Raw genomic sequence first — 12221 nt, 5'->3', positions numbered from 1 at the left:
CAAACAAGGACCATGACGAGACTCTTTTCTCACTAGCTCTGTAATACGGCCTGTTCTGCACAAATGTCTTCTGGAAAGCACATGTTAAAAATTCATATGAGTGGCATGAGATGTTAAATTAAAATGTGTAAAGCAGGGTTCTTGAAATCCGGTCCTGGAGGGACAGAGTCCTGTTGTCTTTCTTCTAGCGACACCTTATAAATAGAGGCTAATTTTACTTTGGGGAAATACTCATTAGGCAACCAGAGACGAGTGTTTGGTTCAAATAAAAATCAGTGGGATTCTGGACCTCCAGAACCAGATTTGAGGAGTTCTGGTGTAAAGAGATCAAGTCTATCAGTATTATGCCAGAGAAAGTTATGCCATTTGTGACAATCTTAGCATATGCCACATGTTCTTACCAGTTCCTGATGCAGTACAAATGTTGATGGCTGTTTGCCAGCTAAAATTCATTTTTATAAAAACTGTACAATTATATCATGAAAATGTTTTAACTAAATGCTGTGTGTTGTCTCTCATTATAACTACGAAATGTTTGAGAAATTAAGTTGCGTGCATTTTTGGTGAGTGACGCCAAGACTGAAAACAGACAGTCTTGACCTTGAAAAAAATTACCTACTAGTGAAGGTCAGCTCTGTGACAGCACTTAACGTGATTTTACGAAACCTAAAAAATAATTATGAAATGTCACACAAGCATTTGCTCATATCTAAAACATGATCATCTGATATTCTTGATAGATGGTAATTATCCTTATAGCCAAAGACCTGTGCAGTTGAAAAAGCTCTACTGTAGACAGTATGTTTTAATGTACCAGTTACATATAGTATCTGTCCTAGGACTGAGGGAAGTATGGGTTTGAGCTTGGTGGAACTCATCTCACACACTTGTGTTGTTTGCACATTGCAATACTGCGATTATAAACGAGAGAAAAGTATGTATTTATGTATGTTATGTATTTAAAAAAAAAAGAAATTTGTACATGAGAAAATTCTCTCCTGATTCTTGTAAATGGAGGGATCCTTCTAAATGAATTGGGAGCAGCTTATAGTTCTGGTCCTTGCCTTCCTCACTATCTGAGCAAAATTCTACTTGTGAGGCTTTCTGCAAGCTCCACACAAACCATAGTCTAGACACCACCATTTCAAATGTTGTATCATGCTGCAATATTATATCAAAGCAACTATTCATTATTACTGTACTGTTACTATGCTATGAATACACTGCCACATACCCATCATAACGATTCAAAAGATAAAATACAGTTATCAACAACATACATTATATAAGTGGTATTAGGCAATGTTTATCAACAATTAACCAACATAGCCAGAATAATCTACAAACAGACACAGAACTTTTCATTGATTTATTAGTAATGAGTTGTTAAACTGATCGACTCCCATTACCATCACAACAATATTAATACACATGTGTTTGTTGGGGTGTGTGTTTTTCATCCATGCACAATTGATTTTCTCAGTTGATCCAAAGAGCAGAAAAAATCAGAAGAAAAGACATAAATATAAGTGTCTGCAGCAGGAAACTTAACATCTTTCAGAACATGCTCCTGTTTTCATGGGTCCAATTTCTGCTTGATGAAGGAGTACTGGGTGCAGGTTTTGTCACTGGTCAGCTCTGTGAAGCTTGGTGAGGATGCCAGACCACTCCCTGTAACCAGAGGAGCAGGACAGGCATTAAATCAGCTGATCTAATCACCTGGATCTGGCTAAGGCTGTAGTTTAACTGGGTTTTGGCTCCTCTGTTCCTCCAGATATGTTTTTAAGCCACTCCACTTGCCATTTCTCAAGTTATTAGATATCTTTCCTGCCATTCAAAACGTAATCTCCCATACCACCTTCCATCCTTAGCTGTCAGTGTGTTTCACAAAAAAGGAAAAAAAAAAAACTAAAATAAATTTTTCATCCCAAATTTAATAATGTAACGTTTAGATGTTTAAGCTGATCTGTTCAACTAAATTTCAGTTTCGTCTCTGTATTTATATGAAAAGTGAAAAGACAAGGTAGATCTGGTCTTTGACTGGTAGTATTTTCATGTATGAGAGGACTTGAGAAAGGGAATCCAAACCAAAAGTGTGTCTGATTGACGTAACAGTCCTCTGGTTAGAAAAACCAGACACCATCAGTTACTACTGGTATCTACCAAATAAACATCGTATACAAATGATCTCCCTCAGAACCCAATTAACAGATTAGGTAACCATTCTTTAGTAGACTTTGAAAGCCCACACTATCATTATAACAGTGGTTATAACCAGCTCTGTAGTCCACAGGTCAAACAGCAGTCAGCAGAACCCTGTGACTACAAGCACTGTTCAAGTTCCCCCTCCTCACCTCTCATTAAATTGTGCATGTTGAGATAGTTCGTTCCTGAGTCCAACATGGCATACCAACTACGGGACACAGAGTGACCCTGCAGGAGCAAAATAGGGAGAGAGACGACCAGAAACTTGTCTTGTGAGGCGCTCTTATGCAAAATGAATGAAGCTGTAATTGTAGCAGTAGATTTAGTTTTAATTCAGATGAGCAGAACTGAATTGAATTGAATTGAATTGACCCACCTGTATGACACAGTTGTCTGTATTTGGACTGCTTAGGTTAAAAGTGATGTCATCCACAAACCTCAGGAGTGGAGTGGTGTGAGTGGCAACAATATCTTCCCCATTTACAGACACCAGCTGGAAAATTGAATCATTTCTCAATGTCAACCACAGATTAAGGCACTTCTGGTTGTTTTTTGCTGTTGTTTTTTTTTTTGTTGCTGCTGTTGTTGTTTGTTGATTTTAATGTTCTGTTTGCACATGATTCATGTGTGTCTATTGGCATATTCTAGATTTATGTAATACATATTACCACAATGACCTCCCTCCCCTAATCCCTTCTTCCCTCTTTTCCTCTCTGTCTCTCTCTCTCTCTCTCACACACACACACACACTTACTGTCTTCAAGTTCCTTCCATGCTAATATACTATATACTGAACCAAACAGTCACTCACAGAGTACAGACACCTTTGGCTGTTCCTAGGACATGTTTCTGTCGTCCACTCATTGATCTGGTTCACCAGCAGAGCAGACACGTCAAGGCAGGGCACACTGATGTTCCTGTTAGAGCAGGTTCTAGTTGAAGTCACATCCAAGTGGACATTAAATTCTGTTTATAATTTATCGAGAGACATTACGCCTCTAGAACCCCCTACCATATGGCAGATAGGGTCTTCGAATGGTTACATAAATACAGTGAACAGCGAGATATGACAGCTCACATTCTATGAATGTTTAATGCTTTAACGTTTACGATTCAAATGATCGGAAAACGGACATCTCTTGCTTTTCACATCTTTCTTTTTATAATTTCTGGCTAGTTAAAACCGTTTTAATATGTTGTACGTGTAAACATCTATCTAATAGTATTAAATCCTCTGCAATAGACATATATTTAAAACGCACACCGTTTTAAAGTAGGCTACCTACCACTGGACAGCACACTGTGCGTGGAGAGGACCGGCGGCCAGTGCTGCCAACACGCCAAGACCAACAACTAAAACCCCCAAAACGGTTAAACATACCACTGTACCGCTTAGCCGGCATGCAGGGCCCCTGGAATGAGAAACAGGTTCGTTGCGTAATAAGTCGCTAGATTCACTACTCATCCCCAGTCGGTCCTTATCGCCCTGTGACAGATGTTTAAAATCTCCGGCAAGCCCCTTCTGTTCTACTGATCAGACGATTGTAGTTCTGCAAAGTACACTGGGCGCGACTTAGTGAGTAGAAAATGTTGGTCGCTTATGTAAAAAGAGTTAAACATCAGCTGTCTAATATGCACAACATACTATCAACATCCCTGTCCAGTCGCTGTTTACGTTTAATACAAACGGCTCTTCAACTGGAAAGACTGTACAATATTGCCCCTGTGTGGCCGCTATTAGCGAATTCCTCTTATGCAAATATCAGTCAGTGTTGAGTCACTTCATTTTCTAAACAAACAGCTTTAGATTCATTGACAAAACTGTTTCCCCAGTATAACTTTATTCACATTTCAAAGAATTTAACTGGGTAAAATCTGATTTTATGGACCGCACATGACCCGATTTTCTACACGGCGATATATCTCGTGCACACACATGGTCCAGTGGGCGGAGAGATGTTGTAACAGTCCTACAGCGAGTAAAGTGTAGTTCCCGAGGTGGTGCAGACATTGCAGGTAGGTGTACGATTTATGAAATTCATCTAGCATGGCAATTTGGCAATTTACCATGATTACTGAGCACAATGTGTTCCTTTTAGGAGAGACACAATTCGCAGTAAGTCACTTGTTCTATATATGTTTTTGTTTGGGGTTTTTTAGCTGTTAGCTTTGTATTGTCAGGAGTACACAGACACTAAGTGTTTGCTTTTATGGCCACTCGATTGACATTTTATGAGACAGTAGCAGTTTCAGTTTATACTGGCTCTATTTTCACCAGTCAGTTATGTGTCAGTGAACGGCCGCTGCTGGCCATTCGGGTGCCATACGCGTAATTGCTTAATTGTGCCGCCCCCCCCCCCCCCCCCCCCCCCCCACACACACAAATATTTTGGAAATGCAATCTTATTTAAAACAAAGAAATATATTTTAATTATCAATGTTACAAATAAGAAAACCAGAACTATACAATAACAGTTTATATTACCCTATAGAACTAACTATAGAACAGGCAAAAAACAAACAAAAAACACACAAAAACATGTGGAAGTGCAATCTTCTTCAATAGAATAAACCGAAGAATTATATTTTCATTATCATTGTTAGCATTATTGATAGATAAATAAATAAATAAATAAATAAAAATAAGAAAAACAGAACTGTTCAATTAGTCACACATGCGAGAAGAAAAGTCACAAGTTCGTGGGCTTGCGAAATGACTCTCGGTTTTCCATTGGCTGGCAGATAATTGCTTTGTAATGAAAATCCCCTCACAAGTTATAGCTAATGTGTGTCACAGGGTAATTACAAAACCGCATGAACACAAATAAACACGGATAGTCGAAATATCTCTCTGGTTATTACTCCATCAAAACAAACAAAAAGATATTTACATTGTGTGTCTGTCTGTAGGCGAAATGGAGATACTAAATTGCTCCTAGGTATGAATATGTGTGAGTGTATGTGTCTGTGTGCCTGCCCTGCGATGGACTAGCGACCTGTCCAGGGTTTTTCCACGCCTTTCGCCCAATGAGCGCTGGGATAGGCTCCGGCACCCGCCGCGATCCTAAGTAGAATAAGCGGCTTTGAAAATGAATGAGTGAGATATTTCTCTGATTGTTAGTCAATTAAATTGCATAAAAAAGACACCAATGTTGTGTGTTAATGAATAGAGAACAAAAGTGGACTTAATCACTGTTACTTCTAGATTTGTCAATACGCGCCGGGAACATTTAGGGAAACTCAGAAACTTTCCGTGCACTGTCTGTTTTGTCGGATTTTAGAATGTAGTCTCCCGATTTGCTTTTGACAGCCTCAAATCATCTTTTACATTTATTCGGCGGACTTCCGATCCGTGCATTTTTCGCGTAACTAATGTAGTTTGTTAGTTTACGTTTCCACGTTAATGTTTTAGTGCTGTAAGGGCCCGGTCCATCCCGGTTGCCTGATCCGTTATGTACATGTGCGGGCTTGCGCAAAATTCAACTAACCCTAAACCCTTAACGCAAGCGCGAGTATGTGCAGAACGTGCTGCGCGTAAGGTTACCGTGCCCCGGCAACAGTAACGATAACCTTTCTCTTAATTCATCGGACATTAATGTCAGCTGGTGCTATTTCAGTGGTTGTTAATTGGCACAATTTAATAACATGCTGTTACAGCTGTTTCTGAAAACGAAGTTTCATGTACACGTTTTGCTACCTAGGGCCAGTATGACTGATGAGATGGATGCTCTACTGCCTGACACTGGATCTGCAGAAGATCCTGATGTAGGAGTCATTAGTCCCACAGTGGGGATTCTCGGCTCTGGTGACTTTTCTCGCTCACTTGCCATACGACTGGTCACCTCTGGCGTTTCAGTGGCCGTAGGCAGTCGCTGCCCCAAACGCATCACTCCTGGACTGTTCCCAGACGCAGTGGAACTTACCAGCCAAGAGCGGGCGGTAACGCTTGCTGAGAAGGTAGTGTTTGTGGCTATGTATCCTGAGCATTACTCCACCCTGTCAGGCCTACGGGCGGGTCTACAGGGCAAAGTGCTGGTGGATGTCAGCAACGCGACGGAGTTGAACCTCAGCGGGCCGTCAAACGCTGAAAGACTAGCAGAGGCATTCCCCGAATGCAGTGTGGTGAAAGGTTTCAACACACTCTCCGCCTGGGCCTTACAGACAGGAGCTCAAGACGGCAGGCGACAGGTGCACAGTTTTGACAGAGTTTTCAAAATTTCTACACTTCACTGCAGTCTAATCGAGTTGTTGTTGTATAAGATTACTTAATAGTCACAAATGACCTCCTTTGTCCTTTATTAGAATTAGAAGGTGCAAATCTGTAACTTAAATCAATTTAAAAACTTTTTTGGTTGAACCACTACACAAATATGTGCCAATAACCAAGTGTTCTAATGTGTCTCTCATCCTTGACATTTGACCCATAACCCTAGGTGCTGCTGTGCAGTGACAGTCTTGAGGCGAAGAACGGTGTCTCCTCGTTAGCTTTGCGAATTGGCTTCCACCCCTTAGACATGGGAGGTCTGATAGCTGCGCGTGAACTTGAGGTGGCCCCCCTGCGATTGTTCCCGTCCTGGGGGAGTTCAGTGCTACTCCTCTTCCTCCTTTTTCTCTTTTTCTACGGCTATGGTTTCGTGCGGGGCATCTTAATGCCGTACCTAGCGCACGGCCGTAACCTCTTTTACCGACTGCCTCTAGACCTGGTCAATGAGACCTTGCCAGCGGTCGCCTTGGTATCGCTGGCGCTGGTGTATCTCCCAGGGCTCTTAGCAGCTGTGTTACAGCTGAGTCGGGGCACTAAGTACCGGCGTTTCCCTCGCTGGCTAGACCGCTGGATGTGTGGGCGGAAACAGCTAGGACTGCTGAGTTTTCTGTGCGCAACCCTACATGGAGTTTATAGCCTCTGTCTGCCACTACGAAGAGCAACACAGTACCGCATCCTTAACGGTGCATACCGGCAGGTAAGTCTCATGACCGGACACCAACAGTATAGTATACACCAAAAAGTATAATATTGGCAGTATTTTAGCATAGGCAAGCGTTTATAGTAAGTTTACATTGTGAAGGTGTAATGTTGACTGTGTTTAGTCTAAGTGATGAATGTGAGCATCTTTTACATGAATTTGTGTGTGTGTGTGTGTGTGTGTGTGTGTGCGCGTGTATCGTGCAGGTAAAGGCAGGAGTTGAGGATGTGTGGGATGAGGTGGAAGTATGGCGTTCAGATCTGTATCTCTCCTGTGGAGTCCTCGGATTAGGAGTCCTCTCCATTTTAGCCATAACATCTCTGCCCACTGTGGGTAATACCTTAAACTGGAGAGAGTTCACCTTCGTACAGGTCAGAAACACAGCATTTCTTCAGTATCTGTCCAGTGTTTCAAGCCTACTGATATAGTTTATTAAAGAGGGAGAAAGAGTTGTCGCTTGACAGGCATCACACAAACTATCTCTCCCAATCTAAAACATGATGGGGACCTGCCAAGACATAATACACAGCAATGTAGTACTGAAAATCACAATTGTCATACTATCTGTGTGGTAAAATCTCTCTCTTTCTCTCTCTCTCCTGTCTGCAGTCTGGTTTAGGTTATGCCGCTCTGACATTCTCCGTTTTACACACGCTTTTCTTCGGCTGGGATTTCACCTTCAGTTCGGAGGCGTTCCCGTACTACTTGCCGCCCAGTTACCTGCTGGCTGTGACTTTGCCGTGTGTGGTGCTCGTGTGTCGGCTGGTCTTGGTCTTTCCCTGCCTGGCCAACAGACTGTCGCGCATCCGCCGCGGTTGGGAGAGCAGGAGACGCTGCCCTGTTATGGCAGCCAGTGGAACCACACCTGAGGTGTGACGATTAAACAAACTGTCAAACCCATTTTTTTTTTTTTTTTAATGAAGTGCAGAGCAGTTAATCCAGCCATACAATGGCGTTTTTGCTATCAGCTATAAATTTTGTTAATTTTGTAAATACTCTCAAAGATGGGTTAGGTTTGTCTGCCCAGAGTAAAGGGATCTTTTTCTCAGTATGAATGAAACAGCCCAGACTGGATGGTATTGCTTCTTTGATCAAAGAAAAGACGCAGTTCGTATATAATTAAAACGTGATGCCTTTTTTAAAATCATAACCATGTTTCAGCCATACATGATGGAGCTATGTCCATCCTATCTTTTTTTTTCTTTGACTGAATCTTGACTCAGGTTGTTCAAAGTACCTTTAACTCTTCTCTGCTGTTGCTAGGGTAACTGACTAAAATTCTCACAGTGCCTACTTTAAATGACCTACGCCAACAGTTATGTTATGCTGATTTCACACACCGTTTGTCACACGCCACAGAGAGGACTATGTGTTAACAGTTGTTCCTTGTGTTAGTGACATTTCTCTCCATAACAGAACTTGTGTGTCTTATTCCTGTGAACAGGTGCCAGGGAGTCTCCCCCTTTTTACTTTTAGAATCACACACTGTGACAAAAACTGTCAAGAAAAAAAGTATTACTTCATAGCACTTTTTTGGGGTCATTTGCAATTTTTACAACTTTGTTTTGTCAGTGTAACATACATCATTCTGAATGCAGCAATTAACTGGTATTCCTCACTGAAAATCTCTCCATATCCTACCTTAATCTGAAGCAAAAAAAACCAACTGCTTACATAGTTCTACAACTATAGACATTTGTCACGGAAACAGAAAATCACTGAATTGGATTTCACTGACAGCAGGATCAAAATACCAAATTCAGTGTGTACATTTTTTAAATGTTGTCTTGAGTAGTCATCCTGGACTGAGATTTAATGCACTTTAAACTAAAATCAGTCTCTTTGGCATGTGTTTTCTGAATAAAGCTGCTCAGTCCTCACACAATGTCACCATGTCAGAGTACTCACTGAAGCTGCTTACACAGATTAACTGAAGAGTTTTTAAAACACATAGATACAAAGGAGCACCATTGCATTGTGTTTTATATGGTCGTTTTGTAATATATTTTTTAAACTGACACAGAGACCATGTAAATACAAATCATTACTTTGTGTGTGGGTTTTTTTTTCTCTGTTTTTCCTTGCTGACCATGACATTACCTTTATGGTTTATGTGCAATTAAAGTGTCTTTGAAAATTTTAGTCTTACTCTTTTCAGTTTTGTATACACAGAATCATAGAATCAGAATTACACAGAAGTGTTTTTTTTTAAAACATTTATTTAATAAATACTTAAATGAAACTCAAACTCAAAAACAGGACATTTTAGCCTGTTCATTAAAAGAAAATTCAGAGAAACAGGAACTAAAATACTTTGCCAAAGGTTCTTGACCCAGCTGATGAAATATTAAAGAGAAAAAAATATTTCTCTCTTAAATCAAAAGTATGGACCCCTGTCAATACGTAGGAGGGATTTTTTTACATCGGTTTGCAAAAACTGTTTTTCAGCCAAAAGTTTAAACTGAGGAGAAAGTGAGCGGAGAGCCCAGGCACATTTTATGCCTGAAAATCTGCACTGTCAAACAGGGAGCTTAAAGACAGGCTTGTGTTTGCAATCATTTCTTCAAACTAAAAATAGAGTTCCTCTTCTCCACATCACTCAGGCTGTTTGCCATGTTGATTCTTCTCTCACCACACAGTCTGGGGATTAGCCTTGTACTCCTCATAGTCTGCAATCTTAAAGAAGGCAAGTTCTGTCTCATTGGCTGGAAAGGCAAGACAGACAGACAGACAGACAAACAGATGTTGAGTATAAGACAGAGCCTAGGAGAAGTGACACTCTCTGCAGTGTTTGCATGTCTAGCTAAGTACATGTACTGCACTGTGTTAGCGTATGTATGCTTTTTGTCGAATTTGTAGATCTGTTGTGCAAGCAGCTCTGTGGGGTTATGCTATTAACAGTGTGTTTGCCTGTTTCCACACAGGCATGGTGAGGCCATGTTTATTAAGGTCACTTATATTGCTGCAGAGTAACCTGTACACATTTACACTAGCTCAAGTGGAGGTGTGTGAACAGACTCAATAAAACTTCACATTGGGAGCACCTGAAGCAATGATACTGCGAGCCATTCTACAGTGACCTGGCAAATTCCAAAACCAAACAATATGCAGTAACCCTTACAGAGGACGGAAGAGTAATGTTGTCAACCACGCCTCCACAGCTATACTAAGTGGGGAGTTTATTAAGTACACAAGCATGCTCATGAAAATGGACTGCTCCTGACAGAGAGCAAGTCACGTAGCATGCTATTACAAAGCAGTCAGACAGACACTGATGGAGGCAGTTAGAATTGGAATGAATGGCAGAATGAGCAAACTGAATTTGAATCACGCTGTTACACTCTTGTTGCACTGTTACGAACATAACTGGTTGTGTTTTAGGAGGGTGAGAAGAACAGGGGTATGCGCCTTGCCATAGCTACTCCATTGACAGGTCACCAGCTCAGCTGCAAGTGGATCCAGGGAAGTAGTGTTGGAATGCTTTCCTGGTACACGATAAATCCCTTGACAGCAACTGGGCAACATCTGAGCACAACATATCTTAACTTTGTTGCTAACCAGGTATATCCCTTTATGTCTAATTTAGTTTTCATCAAACGGACGTTTTCATCAGGATAATGTACCAGTCAACAAAGCATGTGCTGACTCAGAATGGTTTCAGGAACATAATTCACATTCACTTCGCTGGAATGGCCAGCACAGCGTCCCAACCTCTATCCATTAGAGGATCTTCAGATTCAGACCAGACTGTTTGGACCATGAGTATATGACAGGTGTACCTAATGAACTGACCACTGAGTGCCTATCCAAAATACTCTGGCTGTGTAACTGACACATGTATTTGTTTTGTATGCCAGTATGTGGAAACTGTTTGTGTCTGTCATATGCGCCATATAATATGTATGCTGAAATCCCATCTGTAAAGTGTATCCATCATATTACCTGCAACCTAAAGAATATCGCAGAGGTTAAAGCAAAAAGTGCCACACCAATGTGCTGTGAGTTCTTACCAACGCCACATTCCCGTAAACTAAGGCCGTTACGTAGAATCAGTTTATCATCATCTTCTAAACTCATCACCAACTCGTTCGTCTGAAAAGAGTTCAGCACAACATTTCACATCTCAATATGCATTTCATCCATAAAAACACGTTGTATGCATCTAGTGTAACGTCACTGCATATCTTATCCATCATGTCTGACTCCTAATGCATACATTTGGACCAATCAAGTAGAATACATGAACAGTCTCACCTTTGCTCCGTGGGCTTGGTGAATGATCTTCATCGTATCTAAGAAATAAAAGGATTGTCAATAGATCGGACTCAGACGACTTCACTCCCGAGTAAATCGCATTACCGATTATCGAGATGCACTAAATGCGAGAACCCAACAGGCCGCAAGTTCTACATTTGAAAACAAAGGAAACGTCAAACTTACCATAGTCAAACTTCTTAAAGGGAGGCGGCAAACCGGTACGCGTGGAAACATCTAGAATGACAGCGGTGAGACGTGAGCTTGTGCTCCGGCTGAATTGTCTTTACAGTGATTTTTTTTTTTAACATTACTGAATGATGATGTGGGAGTATTTCTTATGAGATCATATTACATTACATACATTCAAAACAGAATATTGTTAGGCTGGGGAAATGAGATTCTTACCATTCTTGACAAATGCAATGAACTGCTCCACAGTTTGATCCAGATTTACATCGCGGAAAACTACTGGTTTGAAATTGCGATGCTGAAACGATCTGACCAAGCGGACAGTGAGAACAGCTTCGCTGGACATGATGCTTAATTTACCCAAACGGAGGACTTTGCAGCTTAAACTGTAACCATGCAATTTCCATAAACACCCCCTGCAGAGCAACAACTCAAAAATACATCTGATCCTATGGAGTGAGAGTAGAGGTACAAATAAACGTATAACGAACTCATCCGTTAACTGTCGTCAACAAGTTCTGATGTGAGTTGTGTAGGCACCAGATCGTATACTCGAGAAACCAAACGTGTGTAAGCAGACCAGAGCAATCTGCCACAAGTTGTCGA

At 41.1% G+C, this 12221-nt stretch overlaps 2 protein-coding genes across 3 annotated transcripts; one reads left to right on the top strand and one right to left on the bottom strand.

Moving 5' to 3' along the window:
* The first annotated feature begins 4181 nt into the window (after positions 1 to 4181).
* On the top strand, positions 4182 to 9174 carry steap3 (STEAP family member 3, metalloreductase). Its single transcript, XM_030786165.1, has 5 exons — positions 4182 to 4221; positions 5907 to 6393; positions 6639 to 7166; positions 7376 to 7540; positions 7779 to 9174. Exons 2-5 carry the CDS (start codon positions 5914 to 5916, stop codon positions 8043 to 8045), a joined length of 1440 nt encoding a protein of 479 aa, XP_030642025.1. The 5' UTR covers positions 4182 to 4221; positions 5907 to 5913; the 3' UTR covers positions 8046 to 9174.
* A 623-nt stretch (positions 9175 to 9797) lies between these two features.
* c10h2orf76 (chromosome 10 C2orf76 homolog) lies at positions 9798 to 11993 on the bottom strand. 2 transcript variants are annotated; one of them, XM_030786167.1, is made up of 5 exons: positions 11832 to 11993; positions 11610 to 11660; positions 11424 to 11461; positions 11180 to 11261; positions 9798 to 9874 (listed from the first exon to the last, which is right to left on the bottom strand). In XM_030786167.1, exons 1-5 carry the CDS (start codon positions 11959 to 11961, stop codon positions 9798 to 9800), a joined length of 378 nt encoding a protein of 125 aa, XP_030642027.1. In that variant the 5' UTR covers positions 11962 to 11993. The 2 variants fall into 2 exon arrangements, with proteins under 2 accessions (XP_030642027.1, XP_030642028.1); XM_030786168.1 differs by lacking the exon at positions 11610 to 11660.
* Between the last annotated feature and the right edge of the window lie 228 nt (positions 11994 to 12221).

The sequence above is a fragment of the Chanos chanos genome, chromosome 10 (assembly GCF_902362185.1).
Source record: "Chanos chanos chromosome 10, fChaCha1.1, whole genome shotgun sequence".
Classification (NCBI taxonomy): domain Eukaryota; kingdom Metazoa; phylum Chordata; class Actinopteri; order Gonorynchiformes; family Chanidae; genus Chanos; species Chanos chanos.
The sequence above is the reverse complement of the archived record's forward strand: the minus strand, read 5'-3'. Positions and strand labels throughout refer to the sequence as shown.